Here is a 19,468-nt window from a genome sequence, read left to right as displayed (position 1 = left end):
GGGAAGGGAGAGACTAGGTGATCCAGAGCAGAGGGTGGGTGTCAGGCGGATTCTCTCGGGAGCGCAGCATGCTTGCTTCCACCCCCTCAATGAGAAGCATCGCCGGGTGGGACATTCTGCTCTCCTCCCGGCTCATGAAAGTGAGGCAAGTGTTATCGGTTCCACCAGGAACCGGAGATGGAGTGGAATGACGCCACACACACTATGGTTCAAGGTGCTGGTTTATTGCAGCAGGAAGAGAACTGACTCGCTTTACAAATCCGAGGGCTGTGGATGTCCCCACCAGACACACTCATGCCAGTTCCCACAGGGCCACCTGGATGCAGCCAGGAGGTGATGTTTCAGGTAAGCAGAGGCAGAACTCAGATGCTACCTGCAATCGCTTTGGAAGGTTTTGAGAGAACAGGTGTATTGCAGGCACTGTTTAAGTGTTGCATAAATTCCCAGATGGATTCCTTCCGGGGCACTGAGTGACTAAAGTATCCTGTTCAGCTTCAAGACCTTCGGGCAAATGGACAGACAGCGGACAAGCAGGTGGATGTGGGGGCTGAGGAGGCTGCTGGTGACGGAGGCCACCCCTGTCTGCGGGGACCCATGCGCCTCTCAGGACCATTAAGCATCCCCATCCGGAGTCCAGCTCCTGCTTCCGGCTCTCCAAGCCACTGGACGTGTGGAGGCTGATTTCTGAATTTAGAAGATAGCAGGATGGAAATGTGTTCCTCACTAAAGGGACAAGAATGTGAGCTATGTGGGCCGGCTGGCCCCTTTCTGATTTCCCTTCTCACTCAGCCTTGAGCCGAGCTGATGACCGCAGCAGTGACTAACGAGGACGAGATGGATCAGAGCCGGAGGGATTTCTAGTTTTAAGTCTAGCATGACCCTTCCAGAAAGAAACGCTCTGACACCTCTGATATTTTAAAGTGAACTTTAAAGATGCCTTTGATTCCTTGGAGTTTCTGAAATGCTGATACGTGATAGGGTGGGCAGTGGGTGGTCCAGTCTGAGATTCCCCAGACAACCGTTTGGAATTCCTCCCGCAGAGGCTGGGCAGCAGCATGTCCTTGGCGTTCTGTTATCGTCTGAGGGAAAATGAGGCTGAGGATGTGTGTGGGACAGAGGAAGGTGGACCCGGGGGCCCTGGCTCATTCACAGGAAGGGGGGCTGCGACTGGCAGCCTGCATTTCTTCTGACAGCCGGCGAGGGACCAGAGGCCACGGAACCACAGATACCAGAGTGCGAGTGTGCACCTCGTCCGGCCACCCCGGTCGGCAGCTGGGGAGTGTGTGTGGAGGGGCTAAGAAAGGAAGGTGCGCTTGCACTTCTACCCGAGGGAGAGGACAAAGTGGGTGGGGTTAGAGGAAGAGCTCTGGAAAGACCCTCAAAGAGAAATGCGCTCCTCACGTAAAACTGCGGAGCCAACCCAATTCTTATTTGGGGAGCATTTTGGATATCACCGCGGAAAGAGTTGTCGAGTGATCACCGAGCACCAAATTAGTTTACAATCTTGTTCTCAACACAGCGACTTCTCTCCTGGTGCTTTGGAATTACCAAAATATCCTTGCCTAACAGCAAAGGCGGAAAAAAAAAAACCCCTGTGCGTCTCCCTGGATGATTTTTGCTCCTCCCCACACGCCGGTCGCCGTCAACTCTGCGGCCCGCCCGCGTCGCCCTGCGCAGCCGGCCTCTTGCAGGTCAGCATCAGCAGCAGGAAAAGGGGCAGATGCCAGAGGCTGCAGAAGAACAGCTTCCGGGAGCTCTTCCGGTCTGCGTCCCTGTAGAACCGAAAGCTGAGGTAGGAAATGTACAGGTTGATGGGGAGGGCGATGACGGGGAAGGTCCACGTGGTGACGTCCAGGGCGGGGGCCGCGGCGGACATGGCGACCAAGGCCAGGCAGTGGCGCAGGGCGACGCGCCGGCACAGGTCCGGGTGGGTGACCGACATCATGCAGTAGCCGCCCCGGGAGTAGTCTTCGCGGAGGCTCCAGCTCAGCGCGTTGAAATGAGGAAACTGCCAGGAGTAGAGGATTCCTCCCAAAAGACACGCTCCTGCACAGAGGTTTGGGGAAGCAAGACACGCCGTCATCAGAGATCTACAGAGGCACCCTTTCCGACAGCTGCCGGCCCTGGCGGCGCGCTCCCACCTCGCAAGCCAGACTCCCTCGGGTGCTCGCGCGTCTGCGCTTCCCTCTTTGCTCGGAGATGGAGGTGGGCGGGGGCGGGAGGCTTCCCACAAGGCTGAGCACCTGTGGCACCTGACCGCCCCCCGCCCCCTGTGGTGCCAACACCGCAACAACAAAGGGGGTCACGTTCAGGGGCGGCCCAGTCCCAGAGGGCCTTCTGGGCCGGGCTTTTAGCTCTGTTTCCACCAGCCGGCTCGCGAGTGAGGGGCTTGGACAGCGAGGTGGAAGGCCGCTCCGGGCAGGTGGCAGCTCCCCACTCAGCACCGACAGAACCGCAGTCCTTATGGGCGGCACCGGGGACGCGGGGGCAGCAGGCGGGGCGCACGGCCCGCACCGCAGGGAGGGCGGGGGACTCCCCAGCGCAACCTGAATACGCAGAGCGGCACAGGGGCAGAGGCTCTGCTGTTTCTCAGAACAGGTGAACACCTGAGCACCCCTTCTCCGGAACTGGATCTTCCCCCCAACACGGTGGGGTGAAGGCTGCCAGTTACTGAATGCCTCCTTCTAACAAAGACTTCTACAGTCACCTCACTTAATCCGACTGCAGGACTCGAGGCAGGTTTTATAATCCTCATTAAGCGAACGAATCAGATGATGCTAAGTTCTCCAACAAGAGGTGAAGGAGGAACTCAGCGGGAGCACGTCTGATTGCAGCCCCGGCTCCCCCGCGGCACTGGGCCGGGTCTCCGAAAGGGGCTGCAGCCATTCCCGAGCGGACGGTTCATTCCTCCTCTCCTCACACAGGGCGTGTTCCCCGAGCGCCCACTGAGAGGCGAGCGCGGCCTAGGCACCGCGGATGCAGCGTGAGCGCCAAGACACGTGGGCCGAGTTCCCCCAGAGCCACGCATCCAGAGGCCCGCGGCGGCTGTGCAGAAGCATGTGCAAGGGGGCGCAGGGCACCGGTGCGCAGCGCACGGGGGCGCAGCGCATGGAGCGGAGCAGACGTCTAGAGGAGGACGTCTGTGCCCAGAGAGGAGTGACCAGGCCAGTGCGGTAATCAAGGCGCGGCAGTCACAGCATGACAAGAAGACTAGGGCGTGTGTTAGGATCCACAGAGCTGTACATCAGAACAACAAGGTCGATTTTACTGTATGATAATTTAAAAAGTAAATTAAAATAAAGAAGGCAGGCATGTGTCTGGAGTGCAGAGAGCAGCGGGGCCAGGTTCCAGGATCAGCCAGAGGGACGGGCAGGGCCACCCGCCCCCCCTCTGCAGGCGGCGCCAAGGACTGTTCCGTCCTAGAAGCAGCAGAAAGCCATGGAGGGGACTTAACGCGTGAGAGTGCACATGTGCGTGTGGCGAGAGGGGCTGAGGAGAGGGGCCCTGGTGAAAGGACACACTGGAGGGGCCCAGGCAGCTCTGGACGGATCACTCGGGAGAGGAGAGGAGAGGAGAGGAGAGATGAGGGGAGTGAGGATCGGGGCGGTGACGGCGCAGCAGGAGATGGGCCTGAGAGGGACCAAGGAGGCAAAGGTGACAGGACGTGAGTGCAGAGAAGGGAGGGAGGTGTCGGGAGCGATTCCTGGGCCCAGGGGTGCCCGGAGACCTCGCGCCCTAGAGGACACACCCGGAAGCCGTGCAGGGCAGCTCCTAAGGGTAACTCTGGTGTGTTCGGTCTGACACGCCCTTGGGATATCCACACGGCAAGTCGTGAGGAGGGTCTGGGCTGCGAAGCGTCCCCCATGGGGTGAGCCACCTATCCCGTCACTACCTGTTTCCTTTCCCCTCCGGGATGTGAACTCCGTGAGGGTTTGTTCCTCTTTTTTTCATCTCCAGAGAGAAGTGCTGCATACCATGGGGCAAAGGGTCCTCCAGCCCAGCCCCGGAGCCCATGTGCACAGAGATCTGCTCCACAAAAGCCATTCCCAAGACCCCCGCTTCCAGCACTGACGTGTAAACCTTAGGACCTTCTACTGCCCCTGCTTCCTTCCTCCTCGGAGGGCCCCGGACGCGCTGACTCACTCGGGGTTCCCTGTGTCTCAGACCCCCACCTGCCTCTGGGGCCCCTGATCCGAGAACTGGGAGGTTGAGGACCCACTGGAACCCACCCTGGGAAGCACTGTGCTGCAGGCGGAGCATGTGCACCCGCTGTCCTATCCTAGATGGTGATACAGATCTGCTGAGCCCCTCGTCTGTGGGAATGTGCAGGAAAACAGGGCGGGGTCTGGGGCGGCGACTGCTAACACAGGACCCTCAGCAGGAGAGAACACAGTCAGATCACTGAGAGTCCTCCAGAGAGTAAGCGTGGGCTCCAAGTCCTGCCGCACACCTGCCGGAGAGGCTCAGAGGAAGGAAGCTGCTCTTCCTTTTGGATCTTTATTTGTGAGTCAACCGACTCCTCGTCAGCCTTCCAATCCAGGAGGAAAATAACGAAGACTTGCCCTTAGCGTCCCTATTTTGGTAGGGTGGCTGTCAAATCCCCTGCAGACCATTTTAACCCTGTCTATAACTAGCACATATATACATCTTCATTCATGTAGACACATTCCAATTTGAACAGCAAAAGAAGCAGCTACTGGGACTCCCCTGGTGGTCCAGTGGTTAAGACTCTGCGCTTCCACTGCAGGGGACGCAGGGTCGATCCCTGGCTGGGGACCTAAGATCCCGCATGCCGTGGGGCCAGGAAAAAAAAAAAAAAGAAGCAGCTACTATTTGTTGAATCTGGTGGCAAACAGAGGACGGTGTCAGCCACCCACCAGGTACGACCCTGGAGGCCAGAGAGGCAGCGGCCAAAGCAACAGAGCCCTGCACGGGGTCCAGCGGGAGGCGCACACGACGCAGGCGACACTGACGGCTGCTACTCAGAGAATCAAAAGAGGGCGGCAGGATGGGCAACCTGGGAGCGACTGCTCAGGGAAGGCGTCCCCAAAGGTGGCGTGTGAGCCATGTCTCAACTGCACTGATCCTGGGAAGAGTCACTCGTCGTGTCTCTGGGAGACGTGCAGGCTGTGGGGAGGCATGGGGAGTGAGGAGACAGCCAGCAAGGGCGGGGCCGGGTCTCAGGGTATCTGCACACCCGATGGGGAGGGGCATCTCCCCCAGAGCAGTGGAGAGCAGGGAGGGGGGACAGGCGGCAGAGACCACCGAGGGGACAGGTGGTTGGGGGGCACTGGAGTGGCACACACTGATGCCTCTTCCTCCGGGGGGGACCCGCACGGTTCATGGTGGAGACGTGAAGGTTCTCTCTGTGGCCGTATTAGGTTTGCCCAGCAGACATCCATCCCCACGAAGGCCTGGAGGCTTGTACGCAGGCCCGCGGAGGGGAGTCACGTCCATGCTCTCCTGTTCCCGGCACCTTTCTACAGGCACAGCTGCTCTCACCTCATAGATGAGAGATTAAGTAACTTGCCCAAGGCTATTCAGCACCCCGGCACCGTGTACCAGCACCTTCTCCTAGAAAGTTGTTGCCGAACAGTAACAAGGGACTGCCAGGTGGTCGTCAGAAGGCCAGTGGAGCAGAGCAGAGGAGGGCTTGCTGGAAGGAGAAATCCCATGTATTAAGATAAGAGTGCTGGTGCCTTAAAAAACAACCAACCAAGGTTGTTCAGTTACAAACACACAGGTAATATTTTTCTTGACAGTGAGCACCCTTGGGGAATTAGCCAAGACAGAAGGGAAGGGGGCAGCACCCAGGTACACGTGAAGTGGAAAACAGAGCGACAGAAGGAGACTTCTCCTTCGTATTCCGATGGCAAAATAGAGCCATCTCTGGATGTCAGAGGGGCCAGCACAGAGGAGGCAGTGTGACTGGTTCTCGGGGCACCGGGCCACTCGGAGGCTTTGAGCGCAGCCCTAGCCCAGGGGAGCCGACAAGACCAAGCTGTGTCCCCAGAGGAATGGCATCAGGGCTCACGTAGAGATGGGGGAGGGGACAGGTAGGTCAGGGCTCAGGAGCTGTTTTGCTCTTGCAATGGCTGAGAAAGAGCCAATTCAGCCAGGAAACCAGGCTCGAAACGGTTAAGACATCAGGCTCCCACGTGGAATCTTGTCTTTCTCAAAAGCCCTCTTTTTTCCCGTGCCAATTGGAGTATTCTGTTTTGCTCAATACACGTTTTTAGTTACGCTTCTCCTTCAAATAACATAATTTAAAAAAAATCACTTTCGTAAGAGTGGCATGCTGCTTTCTCTGGGAGAGGAAATTGGGTAGGGGTTTGGGTCATGTCACAGATGAAAGAGCTTTAGAAATCACAGCTTAGCCTTCAAGCAGTGTAATCAGAAAACCCCACCCCACACAGCTCTCCTCGATGGGCTGCAAGGCCTCGGCTCCGTAAAAGATGTAAAACAAATGACTGTCTCCATCAAGATAAGGCGAGCTAGAACAGGAAGGCTGGAATTAGTCCAGGGGCCTTGGGGGAACCCACCTTCCTCGTGGGGGGAACATAAAGCCCTCGGTTTCCTGACTCAAAGGCTTCACCTCAGCCTCACCCCCACGAAGCAGTCTGTTTTCACTGGGCCCATGGTCTGTGACAACAAATATTTACTGTTTGCCCACTATAGGGCAGGCACGGTCTACTCTCAAGGCCTCTGCTGGAGTCTGGCCAGGGACAGAGACAACACACAAGGGATCACAGCCCAGGAATGTCACCTTCGGTGCAGGGCTTCAGGGGAGCACACAGGAGCAAGACCTCAGTCGGCCCTGGAGAGGTCAGGGAAGGCTTCCTGGAAGAAGTGATATGTAAACTGAGATTCAATGATGGTCTCTGAGGTTCAATCCATTCACACAAGCCGTGCGTTTCCTCCTTATCTGCAATGTGTTTTCTCATTTTCCTACCGGTCTGCAGAATCTTCATACATACTTGGTTTAATCATATCCAGAAGAAATGTCTGCTTCCTTTCTTTTAATCAAATACCTGTTGGTCTATGAATACACAGGATACGGAAACTTGTGAGATAGTTGGCGTATCTGTGCGAACGGACTCTCCAGAGGACAGCAACTTCCTGAGATCATGATGCCATGATCCCAGCTTGGAGGCCAACTCCAGAGAAGGGCCAGGTGTCAGCGGCCTTACTTCCTTCCCTCCACACACAGAAAACAGAGGTGAGCTCGTCGACTGTGCTGTGTGTGACCAGCTGAGGGGAACCCTTATCTCCTGGCACCCTCTCCGATTAGGGGGGCTCCTTAGGTGAGGCAAGGCCAGACAGTGTCTTCCCAGTGACTCTTGGAAAATACTCTCGGAACATGTCCCAAGCATCTCTACGCCACACCGGCAGGTGGAGACCCTCACCCTTGTCTCCGTAGCGTACTTCCATCATTTTGTTGGCAAACAAAGCCAAGGCAATCCCAGCCAATGGCTTCCCAACAGGGTGGAGACAAAAATCTCCAAGTTGGAGCTCTGACTCTGTACGGGCTCTTCCAAAACACACTCCTCTGGAATGGAGCTCAGTGGTTTCAGCTTGCTTTCTCTGCTGCCTGGCGGGCTTACGTTCAACCCTTCCCACCCCGACCCCAACCATGCACTGCCCTTCGCTGCCCACGCAGGGACTTGAAAAGGAGGAGAGACGCAGGTCCAGCAAAGCCTGGGCTGGGCTCGGGCAGTCCTCCCTCCGTGGACAGTGGGCTCCCTCTCTCCACGTGGCCCTCAGCAGCTTTGGGGTGTCGTGCTCATGTAAACTGGGGCTGGCTGGGGGAGCACAGCCAAGTCGAAAGCTTCATGGTCAGCAGTTTCAAAGCCCTTCTTTTGAGGGTGAACACAGAGGCGCCTGTGGGACAGGTCAGCCTCCCCCATGTGATGAAATTCCACGGCGCCGCAGAGAAAGGGAAGAGGACGGGGGCCAGTTCATCAACTGCATGGCGACAAAGGGGAGATGAAAAGTCCCCTGGAAATAGGAAATAGAGTCGGCAATGGCCGCCTGCCCTTGAAGAATGCTCTGGCAGTGACTGGGGAATGATGAAGAGGCACGGCGAGGAGAACGGATGCTCTCCCTGCCTCCCTCCACGGTCCACTCCGCACGGTCCCAGCCCCGCTGTCCACGCCCCACCGTCCATGCGGAGCCGCCCGAGGTTTCATTTGAAGCACAGTCGGGGGAAGAGGCAGCACAAAGCCCTGACTCTGAGCAAGGTGACCCCTCCCCTCCTCTTCCCCCCGCTCCCCTGGGGGCTCCGAGCCTCTGTGGGTGCTCTAGGAAACTCACCTGCTCCCCACTCGCCAGCTCACACTTGAAGGTCTGTCCGTTTATCACCCGAGCATGAATCTGTTTGTTGAACAGAACTGACTAAATGTGCACTGCGGGCCAGGCCTCACCTACTGTGGTCCAGCTCCTGTGATCCTGCCCAGCTACGCGACCCGGGGGTGACAAGGCTGGGCCTTTTTGTGCCAAACGGTCGCCAATTACACCGCCGACCTCCGGCTCGCTGCGTGTTTCTCATGTGGTCCTTCTGACTTTTGTTTCTTCGTCTTTGAAGACAAGAGGGCTCTAAATATCGTTTGGTTTGCTAATATTCCTGTAATGTCTCTTGGTCACTCTGTCTTTAGAAATGTCATTTATCTTAATCAATCTCAAGCTCTAAGACTAGTTATGGAAAAATCTCACACAAAAGGAATTTACTCATTTTCGAGTTTGATCTCAAAGTGAGGCAGTGTTTTCAAGGAAATCTTCAAAAGGGCTTGGGTTCAACAGTGCCTGGTACTCGTTAGCCCTCAATAAATATTTGTGGAATGAATGAGTGAGTAGATTCTATTCTACCTTCTCATCCCAGAATAAAGGAGGTAAATAAAGTGAAACAGTATTTAACATTTTGTAGTTTACCAGCTGAGGCTAAAAAAACTCATTCTCTTTTTGTTACTAGAACCATCCATCTGTCAAATGTCACTTCCTGATAAGAGTCCGTCTCCGAGTCCTCATTTGTAACTGAATGTTGGCTGACATAATTAATGTTGACCACACAACAACATCTGAATTACAAACCAAAGGCCATTTACAAATCTCTTCAAGGCAGTCACCAGAAGCATGCCATAAGACCGGGGATTTATTCAAATATAGGAAAGACCCAAGACCGGGGATTTATTCAAATATAGGAAAATAACAAAACAGAATCTGAGCCTTTTTAAGAAATGGGGGTGATGGGAAGAGAGGTGGCTTTGGCATGGGAGAGGGGAAGGGACTTTAACCCGAAGCCTTCGGGATAAACTAGACCGTCTCTGGAGGTGAACGCTGCTGAGAGGCTACCACGTGCGGCTCCAGGCCGGGCCAAGCAGGAGCATCTGCTGTCGGGCACTTATCCGCGGTGTGCCCCCCACCCCCACGCCCTCCCCCGGGCGTGCAGGTCGCTTGTCTCCTTGCTGGCCACTGCCTGCAGAATCAAACCAAGCATTTCCGTTCCTAAGGCAGCGAGCTGGCTGCACCACGGGCCAGCCCTCTTACTGGGCCTTCCTGAGTTTTAGTTGCTAAGCATTTTTAATGTTTTCTGCTAACAGCAGTTAAGCTCCCCCGCGCCCCCCCCCAAAAAAAAGCAAAGTAATTAGGCAGGTGGGAGGAAAGGTCTAAGCCTGGGTCTCAGAGGAGAATGGACACAGGAGAAAATTCCACTGTAATGATCACCTCTATTGACACAAAAAGCGCTTTTAGGGCTGGGCCCTGGCTGGGGCTGGCACCCTCTGAAACAAAAATTCCACTGGGAGAGAAGAGCTAGCTGTTCACAGTTCTTTGTGCAGCTACAAAGCAGCAAACACCAAGAACACCTGATGTTTGTTTAGCTTTTACAATTTCCATCCGTTAGTCTGTTTGTCTTCACCTCACCCCCCTCCCCCTGCCCACCAATCCGGCCTCACTCGCCCACCCACGCTGAGCTGGATTCTGAAGGGTCACATCAAGCACAGGCTTTGGACCCACACCACTGGGGCATCTAGAACAGCGAGAAATTCTTTTCCACTAGTGGTAAACACAAACAAACAAGACCAACAACAACAATGCTGTTGTGGGGAAAAGAAATCAGAACCCCATGGCTGTCTTATGTTTCACGTCTTTACTGGAGGTGGGAAGGCAGCACCATCTCTTCCGTGCTTGGTGCCCTGGAGGTCTTGATTGGCCCCGTGGCCACTACAAAAACCACAGAAAGATCTAGATGCTAAGAAGGGTGCTTCCGAACACTGCATTTCTTCACTCTGTCGGCCGTCTGGGAAGCACACAGTTTTCTGTAGCTACAAATCTGGTATCTTTCCTCCCATCCAGAGTCAGTTCCGTCGAGGCGGGACCCTGAAGGTGAGGCTTCAGGGTCCCCATCACACACGGCCCCGAGCTGCTGCCCCCCCAATCGTAACCAATGTCCACCAAGCCCCAGGAAAGGGCTTCAGCCCAAGTCCACCTGGTCAGGGGGACGGCGACTGAAATGAACGCCGGGGCTGGTAGGCGGCGTCCTGAGGCGGAGGCACGGATTTCGGTCTGTGTAGACTTGTATGCCTACCAACCCCTGTGCACACACTTTCCGTTTCTTGGAAAGCACTTTCCCTCCTCAACTAAACGGGCCGCGACTTAACTCAGAAGTCACTCGGCTCCGAAGTCTCCCTGGACCGATTTGGGGGCCAATTTAAGAGAGCCCGGAGCCCCCGCTAAAGCTCTCTGCTCAGGGGAATACTTGATCACCGGCCTGCCTCTCCCTGAAGACTCTGAGACATGAGACACAAGTGAGAACCGGGACTGGGTTTAAGTGACCCTGTATCTCTCAGGGCCCCCCATGCAGTGGCGGCTGGGGGGACGGTTCGAGAAGGCGCGAGCCGAGTGGGCCTCTGTCACCTCTGTCACCCACCTCCCCCTCCCTCCCCGGCAGCAAGCTCGACAGAGTTTTCCAAACTCTTCTCTCCTCATGGCTGCTCCACAGTGACCAGTTTCTGGAGGTTTAAAGACAAGACGGTTTGGAGATACCACAGAAGAAAGGAAACACTGCTGGCTGCTTTTTCTCAGAAGGGCTCCTTCAAACAAACACGTCCCCAAAGATAAGAACCCAGAAGAGATACAACCACCTCGGTAAATAGTACAGATGACACTGTTAGCGCATCTCTGATAATACCATCTGCCAAGCCCTTGGCCCAAATCCCTCGGTATTTCCAGGGCATTCTAACAGTAAGAGCGCTCGCTGGTTCTGCCTTTTCAGATTGGCGGTTCTCAAATGTAGTCCCTGGACCAGGGGTATCAGCATCACGTGGGAACTTGTTAGAAATGCAGACTCTCAGGCACCTCCCCAGACCCACTGAGTCAGAAACTTTGGGGGAAGGGCCCAGGATGCTGAGTTTTAACAAGCCCTCCATCCAGGTGATTGATATGCACTAAAGTTTGAGCACCATCGTGTTGGACTTTGGCTAGCGGCTGCCACAGTACAAAGTGCAGTTCTAGAAGATGATAAAACTATATAAAATCATAGCTGACTTAGTCCCTAAAATCCAGGAATAAAAATCTTTCAACTACATTCTCTCAGATTCTGCCTTATTTCTTTGAGTCATTTCCTTCTGTACTCATAGGTGATGCTCAATAGATATCTGGCGATTGACCTTGGAATACCTTAGAGGTTTTTCATCTTTGAAATGGAAGCTACTTATTCACTGTTTCATTCATCCATTATTTCATTTACTCAATTCATTCAAAGATCTACTGCTTAGCTCAAGTTGGCTCTACCTATCAAATTAATGTCTTGAAACTTTTGAAGCAATTGCAAGCATTATTTAAAGTAGCGTTCCTCTTTCTGTATAAACCTCACAAGGCTTTGGGTGTGTGATTTGATCTGTGGTAATTAAGGATTCTGGGGGCAGAATCACACAATGCACCTTCAAGATTTATACAAAAGGGATATAATAGAAATCAATCACAACAACTGCAAAAGGACCTTCTTCTTGTGGCTTTACAAACCTTTCAGGCTGCTGTGCTTTACACCAGGGTCAGCTCAGGTAGATGAAGGGTCTCGTTTCTCAAGACAAACGTGCATTTTCAGGCCGCTACCTATAAAAGGTACAGCCTGGCCCTGAGCTGTTCCTCATTAATGAGTTTGTATACAAACAATTAACTTTGGATTGCAGAAATACTATACCTCAAATTAAAAAAAAAAATTAAATATGCCCATTAGCATTTTAGCCAGATCCGGACGTGGCTGAACAAATAAGGGCTCCACCTGGATGTGCGTCCTAAGTGGGAGGACCTGAAAAGCTTCTCTCTCTGGCCTCCAGGGAGGCAGCTCGAACACATGCTGAAGCCCAAGCTCTTCGCAGGAAACTGCCAGGGGCCTCCAGCCTTCAGCAAGAACCTGGGTCCGAGGACCCTGCATGACAAAGGTGACTGAGTTCTCCACGGCCCTGGACTGGACAGCCCTCACATACCTCCAAGCGATACCTGTCCCTGGGGCTGTCACACTTGGCCCTGACCCTGGCCCTGGCTGGGATTCCCTGGACAGAAAAGGTAGTTTCTGGTGCCTTGTTCCTTGTGACAGGTTTGAGGAAACTGAACAGGGCTGTGTCCATCCAGCAGGCAGGTGGCTTGGAGCAGGCATCCGAGGGCTTAGGCAGGAGGACGTGGATGGGAACAGAGCACACAGTGCGGGGCGGGCGGGGAGGCAGAGCCTGGGAGCGACCTGCTTGCTTTCCAGTGTCTGGGCGATGACTGGAAAGGCCTGGAGGGCACAGCAGGGGGAGGCTGGCTGGGTCAAGCGTGGGGATCCAGGCTGAACTGAACAGCAGGAATCTGACCAGGAGGTTTGGCAGTGCCCAGGTGGGCTCTTTAAATTTACAACTGAAAACCGGGGGTGGAGGGTGGGGGCGGGAGCTCATTCGTCATCTGGTCCAGGGATGCCAGAGCCCTGCTTTCCCTCCCACTTCCCTCACCCAAGACACAGATTGCTGATGGACCCAGTGCTTTCCCTCTAAGCCGGGAGGCATCTCCCTGTCCCAAAACAACAGCCAGGGAACAATCGGGAACTGCTCAGACTCTGCCAATGAATCAAATCTCACCACCTTCCTTCATCTGTACTAATTAACACCAGCTTTATGATTGAGGGAGATTCAATAACAAGTCAGCAAATCCTCACAACAGCTCCATGAAAAGGGTCTTTCCAGTTCCAGGTGGGAGGCGAGGAGACACCGCGTAAGGACGTCAAGTTTGGTTCTGAAGGGCAGCCAGCTAAGGGCGGGCGCGCCCCAAACCCAAGCCCCCTCCCCCAGGGCCAAGCCCTTCACCGATGGGCTGACACCATCTCCCGCTCACAGGAGACTGGCTTCAGGCTCATCACAGAACAAACAGGCACATACGTTTCAGAATATTATATTCGCAGATTCATGAAACGCCAACATTTACAGGATATTAAAGCCACTGTAAGAGACAATCCTGGTAAAGGTGCGATCACCTCTGTAAGCTTCCAAATGGGAACGTAAGAGCTTTTACGAAAACGTTTCAGAAACGTGGCTTCTAGGGCAACGGTTTATGGCCAACAGCCTTTTGATCGCTCATGTGAAAAATATGTACTTACATATATTGCAGGAAACCTCACCACTTCCTTCCTAAGCGTCGGTGAAAAACAATAATTACTTGACTAATTAGACTGTGAAACTTCCCTTACAGATGGTAAAAAGGAGCTATTTTCACCCCACAAATTTACTTGTGACATCCCAGCCAAAAAACTGGAGGAATGTTTCAATGGTTTTATTGTAGACAGCATGAAAAATGTAAGCAAATCATATAAAAATAAATTAGAAACTAATGAAAATAGTCTGTCCTCTCCTAAGAGGGGAAAATAGTCTGGTTCTGGGGGAGCGAAGAGCTGGTGCAGGAGGCCTGCTGACGAGGCAGCATCCGCTGTGCCCGGGCCGGCCCTGATACCCACTCCAGGATCGGGACCGACCCCACACAGCACCAGGCCTGCCTTGGCTCCTGACTTCCAGGTGCTTTCTTCTCATTCTACCTGTTGCCCTTTGTTTTCTCTCAGCCCTTCCCTACTGGTGAGAGCATCTGTTCACCCAGACGCCAGGCTGACACGGTCTCCCTGCAGCTCTACACTCGATACTTCCGACGGCCACAACCGCACACGTGCCAAAGGATTGGTACTGAATAGAACGGCATCTACCACCAAGTACCGCAGCTCAGGGAAGGAAGTGGCCTCTGACCAGCGGTGTTAGCGCATGGAAGAGCCCCTGAGCTCGCGGGGCCAGCACCCAGGCCCCGGGTCTGTGGAGAGACGCTGAGACACTCACCAGCATCCAGGCTGCCCGTGGCCGCGGTCCAGCCCATGAGGGGAGGGATGGCCCCCACGACGGCTCCCACCCACGTGTTGGCGATGCTGATCCTCTTGAGCGGGGTGTAGCAGCAGGTGTACAGGAAAATGTTGAAGAGCCCCAGAGCTCCCGTGAGTGGGTTTACGCCCCAGGTCAGAAGGGCAACTCCCGGAACTGCACAGCAAGTGGCAAAGGACACAGCTAGCAACGGGCTGGAAGAGAGAGAGCAGGGGACACAGAGCCATCACTTTCAGCTCCAGGCAATCACGACGTGGGGCACAGGTACAGGGAAGCGAGCTGGGGGGCGGTGCTGGCCTGGCTTCTGCCCTGAACCAGGACATCCTCTGGATGACATTTACAACGAGGAGGGACTGGCTTGTAGGAGCTCGGGCTGCTCCTCCTGGCTTTGCCAGCTGGGACTAACAAAGTGAAGAGAGTGGAGGCCGCCGAGGCCCAGATTCAACAGGAGGCCCTGCCTCACCTCCCAGGCCGCAGGATGTCCCGGCCTCCCTGTCCTTATCTGAGCAGCAGTGACTGCCCCCTCCTCCCAGGGCTGACGCGAGGGCTGCCCAACAAGGCACCTGCTTTGCACACGGTTCTGTTGCACAGCTGGTGGGAAGTTAAGTGATCGTGACAGATGAACCCTTCGGAACCCAGGATTTAGGATTTGGGCAAAAACCAGTATCTTACTTCTGGAAGCAGTTCTGTCCATTTACTTATTCTTTATTTAAAAACATCACCCAGTTAGTACTAATGCGTAAGGACAGTGTGTCTGAGTACCACTATGTGTAATAAATTACAGGCTCAGCACAGCACCAGCTCTGGGCCAGCAATGAGACACCAGGGGCCGCCCGCGGTGATCACGCTGCCCGGCCGAACCGTGGTTTATGGACACACAGTTTTCAAAAGAGGCGGCACAACGCCCTATATGTAAATTGTCAGATAAAAGTCTACAGCGCTAAAGATGACCGCAAACCTGGTTCTCAACAGAGCCTACTTTATACAGTGGACTTCCTGGGGCCTCTTGTGAAAGGCTTTTCGAAAGTGTGGATAAACTGCATCTACTAGTCCCTGCCCATCTACATGTTTCTTTCCTCCCCTGAAGAAACCTAAGGAGGGCGCTTGAGCCTGTCTCCTCCTTGGAGAAGCCACGGCTCACTCGCAGGCCCCAGCAGGTGCCCATGGGGACACAGGCGTCATGGGTGCAGCTCCGAGGGGGCTCTGGTTTTAGGGAGGCCGGCTCGCGTCCCTACAGGCACGCGTGTGGGTGCGGCCATGTCCCTGACACTGCCTGCCTGTCCCTCAAGGAAAAGACAAGATGCGGGGGGGGGGGGGGGGGGCGAGGAGCCCCCAACCCCTCAACAGACATCCTTCCCTCTTACTATGAGTGATGGATACCTTCATCTTGACTTCTTCCTCCCATTTTCTCTCTCATTTTTAAAGGTAAACGCTCCAGTTTTGCTCTTGTGTAATCCCCTCCCTGTCTGTCTTTCACCTTCTCCCTCCACTGAGCCACATCCTCACGTCAACGGCCTTGTTCACATTTCTCCAAGGTCTGACCATCCCCTCCAAACCCAACTAGCCTTGACTTCCCCATCCCTCCCTCTGCTATCGGCCCCAACTCTCTCCCTCACACCTACTGAAGCAGATTTCTCTCTGCTGTGACCTGGATAAACACCATGTGATACACACCATGTGACCTGGACCACCTAACTTCCCTGTAGAGCAGACACACTGTTTTCCAGGGGCACGGGGAGGAAGACGCCTGGGGTCACCTCTCACATTGGTCCAGAAAGTGGAACTGAAACGGCTGAGAAGCAGTGCAAAAATTGTAACTGCTGTTCTTCTTTCAATCAGGTACTTTATAGCTTATAAGAACAGATTTTTTTTTCCCTATGGGACTCTGAAAAGCTAGTTTTATTTGGGTGGAAGAAAAATGTGGCTCATAAACATTTTTATTTTTCCTGAATTGGACCTTGTGGGGAAAAAAAAAAGGCTGTTCACTCCTTCTCCAAGGACTGTGGAAGCCAGTTGGATTCAAAGGTATTAGTGTTGTAAAAAGCCCTTTTACAAAAGTGCACGTGAACTTAATTTATTGAGATAGGCGATTTTACGTGGAAGTTTAGTTTCTGACCCTTGTCGGAATCACAGAAAATCATGAGACTCAAGTTTGGTGTTTAAATCCGTGCTCAGGGGCACGAATGAAAATTGGGTAGGTTGACAAACCATGTAAACAAAAATGAGGATATCCGCCCTGGTAGGGGTGAGCACTCTCAGCGCCCAGACACTCAGGGAACCCATTTCCTTCCTGGTCCAAGGAGCCTGGGGTCGGCTCGTGTTGTGGGTAAAAGTGCCCCAATGACTAATTCTGTGAAGTTTATACTCCTGTGCTTTATTTTTCATAAACATATATGTTTATCAACAGAGGAATGGATAAAGATGTGGTACTTATATACAATGGAATGTTACTCAGCCATAAAAAAGAACAAAATAATGCCCTTTGCAGCAACATGGATGGAACTAGAGATTGTCATACTGAGTGAAGTTAAGTCCGACAGAGAAAGACAAATATCATATGATACCACTTATATGTGGAATGTATAGTCACAGATGTAGAAACAAACATAGTTACCAGGGGATAAGGGGGGGAGGGGTAAATCAGGAGACTGGGATTGACATATACACGCTACTATATATAAAATAGATAACTAATAAGAACCTACTGTATAGCACAGGGACCTCTACTCAATACTCTGTAATGGCCTATATGGGAAAAGAACCTAAAAAAAGAGTGGATAGTTGTATATGAATAACTGATTCACTTTGCTGTATACCTGAAACTAACACAACATTGTAAATCAACTATACTCTGATAAAAATTTTTAAAAAATAAAATTAAGGGGCTTCCCTGGTGGCGCAGTGGTTGAGAGTCCACCTGTCGATGCAGGGGACACGGGTTCATGCCCCGGTCCGGGAGGATCCCACATGCCGTGGAGCGGCTGGGCCCGTGGGCCATGGCCGCTGAGCCTGCGCATCCGGAGCCTGTGCTCCGCAATGGGAGAGGCCACAACAGTGAGAGGCCTGTGTACTGAAAAATAAATAAATAAAATTAAATTAAAAAAAAATTTAAAAAGTACTTACTCTTCCCCCTACATTTGAGGGAAGGAGGGAGAGAGGGCGGAAAAAAACCCATAAAAGTAACATGTTCATTTCCAAAAATTTGGAAGGACAGAAAATCACACAAAATATTCTAAATTAGCTTTTCAAAGAAACATTGGTTTATAGCTTTCTAGACTTTTTTTTTTTTTTTTTTTTGCAGTACGCGGGCCTTTCACTGTTGTGACCTCTCCCGTTGTGGAGCACAGGCTCCGGACACGCAGGCTCAGCGGCCATGGCCCACGGGCCCAGCCGCTCCGCGGCATGTGGGATCTTCCCGGACCGGGTCACGAACCCATGTCCCCTGCATCGGCAGGCGGACTCTCAACCACTGTGCCACCAGGGAAGCCCTCTAGTCTTTTTCCAATGATACATCTACTTTAAAAATAACTGAGAACAGGGACTTCCCTGGTGGTGCAGTGGTTAAGAATCTGCCTGCCAATGCAGGGGACACGGGTTCGAGTCCTGGTCCAGGAAGATGCCACATGCCACAGAGCAACTAAGCCCGTGCGCCACAACTACTGAGACTGCGCTCTAGAGCCCACGTGCCACAACTACTGAAGCCTGCACGCCACAACTACTGAAGCCTGAGCGCCTAGAGCTCGTGCTCCGCAACAAAAGAAGCCACCGCAATGAGAAGCCCACGCACCTCAATGAAGAGCAGCCCCTGCTCGCCGCAACTAGAGAAAGCCCACGTGCAGCAACAAAGACCCAATGCAGCCAAAAATGAAGAAAGAATTACTTTGCTTGGCTCTTTTAAAAAAAAAAAAACTGAGAACACAATGAATTGTGGTTTTGTTGCTTATTCTATTTTCAATATATCTTAATATTTTCCCTATGCAGTTAAGAATTATTTCACACCATTATCATTAATAGTTACATAGTGGCCTATTCCGTGGATATACCGCAATTAATTCAATCAATATGTCTTTTTGGACACAGCATTTTTCCAGTTTTTAATTAGAAATAATGTTGGGATGAATATCTCATAGACAGGTCGTTGTTCACAGCTCTGACTATAATACATTCTGAGGATAAGTTCCCAGATCACTAAGTCAGATGACATGAACATTTTTAGGGGTTCTGACTTGTACCCCAGCCTGTACTCGAGAGTTTATACTAGTTCACACTCCAACCAGCAGTATATGAGAAAGCCTATTCCCAGAACCTGTATCAACACTGGGCACGGCGGCATTGAAAACAAAACAAAAATGAACAAAGTCAGACAAGTTTACTGAGATAGATAGTATTATCCCCATTTTACAGATGAGAACCTGAGACTCGGAACCAGGACCTGTACTCGGGTTTCCTTGCGGGCTCATTCAGGTAACCCGGGGTTCACCCTCTAACTGGTACGTGGAGGGCACTGGTCTAATACCATTTACTGATGCTCTCACTTCTGGGGGCTGCAGGGGGCTGGGAGGTTGGGGTCTTCAGCTGGGAGCAGCCTCCTGTGTGCTCACAGCTCCTTCAGTTCACCCCTCTGCCCACGTGGCCTAACTTCCTATGCATTCCCTGACATGGAAATGACTGGGAAGCACTCCATTTCTTTGAAACAAAGGACAGACCTGGGATGTAACACGGTGAGCAAGACAGACATGGTCCTCATGCTGGGGGTGCTTATCCCACAGTGGGCGACAGTGAAACAGGTGCAACAGTCAAGTGAGGGGCGAGCCTTCCGGGAGCAGGAACCCAGTGTGGGCGGAGGTGTGGAGCAGACACGGGAAGTTCGGGGGATGTTGAAGCCAAACCCAACCCAAACGGATGGGAGGCAGGCAAAGGGCGGGGCAGCGTGCTTTGGGGGCCAGAGAGCAGAGGTAGGGAGGGCCATGGGGAGGTCTCTGGGCAGATGCAGAGTCCACAAAGTTCCCTCTGGGAACTTGTTAGGAACCCAGGTGATCTGGAGACCCGCCGCTACACTATCACCAACGTGACGCTGGTCCTAC

At 53.0% G+C, this 19,468-nt stretch overlaps 1 protein-coding gene across 1 annotated transcript in view; it reads right to left on the bottom strand.

The window, feature by feature from the left end:
* Positions 1-212: 212 nt before the first annotated feature.
* COX10 (cytochrome c oxidase assembly factor heme A:farnesyltransferase COX10) overlaps positions 213-19,468 on the bottom strand; it is a 111,403-nt gene continuing 92,147 nt past the window's right edge. Inside the window, exons 6-7 of the mRNA XM_059997782.1 lie at positions 14,346-14,578; positions 213-2,046 (exon numbers count right to left, since the gene is read on the bottom strand). Coding sequence (XP_059853765.1) covers positions 1,643-2,046; positions 14,346-14,578 — 637 coding nt within the window. The 3' untranslated portion in view covers positions 213-1,642. The remainder of the gene's footprint in view (positions 2,047-14,345; positions 14,579-19,468) is intronic.

This window comes from Delphinus delphis, chromosome 19 (assembly GCF_949987515.2).
Source record: "Delphinus delphis chromosome 19, mDelDel1.2, whole genome shotgun sequence".
Classification (NCBI taxonomy): Eukaryota; Metazoa; Chordata; class Mammalia; order Artiodactyla; family Delphinidae; genus Delphinus; species Delphinus delphis.
The sequence above is the reverse complement of the archived record's forward strand: the minus strand, read 5'-3'. Positions and strand labels throughout refer to the sequence as shown.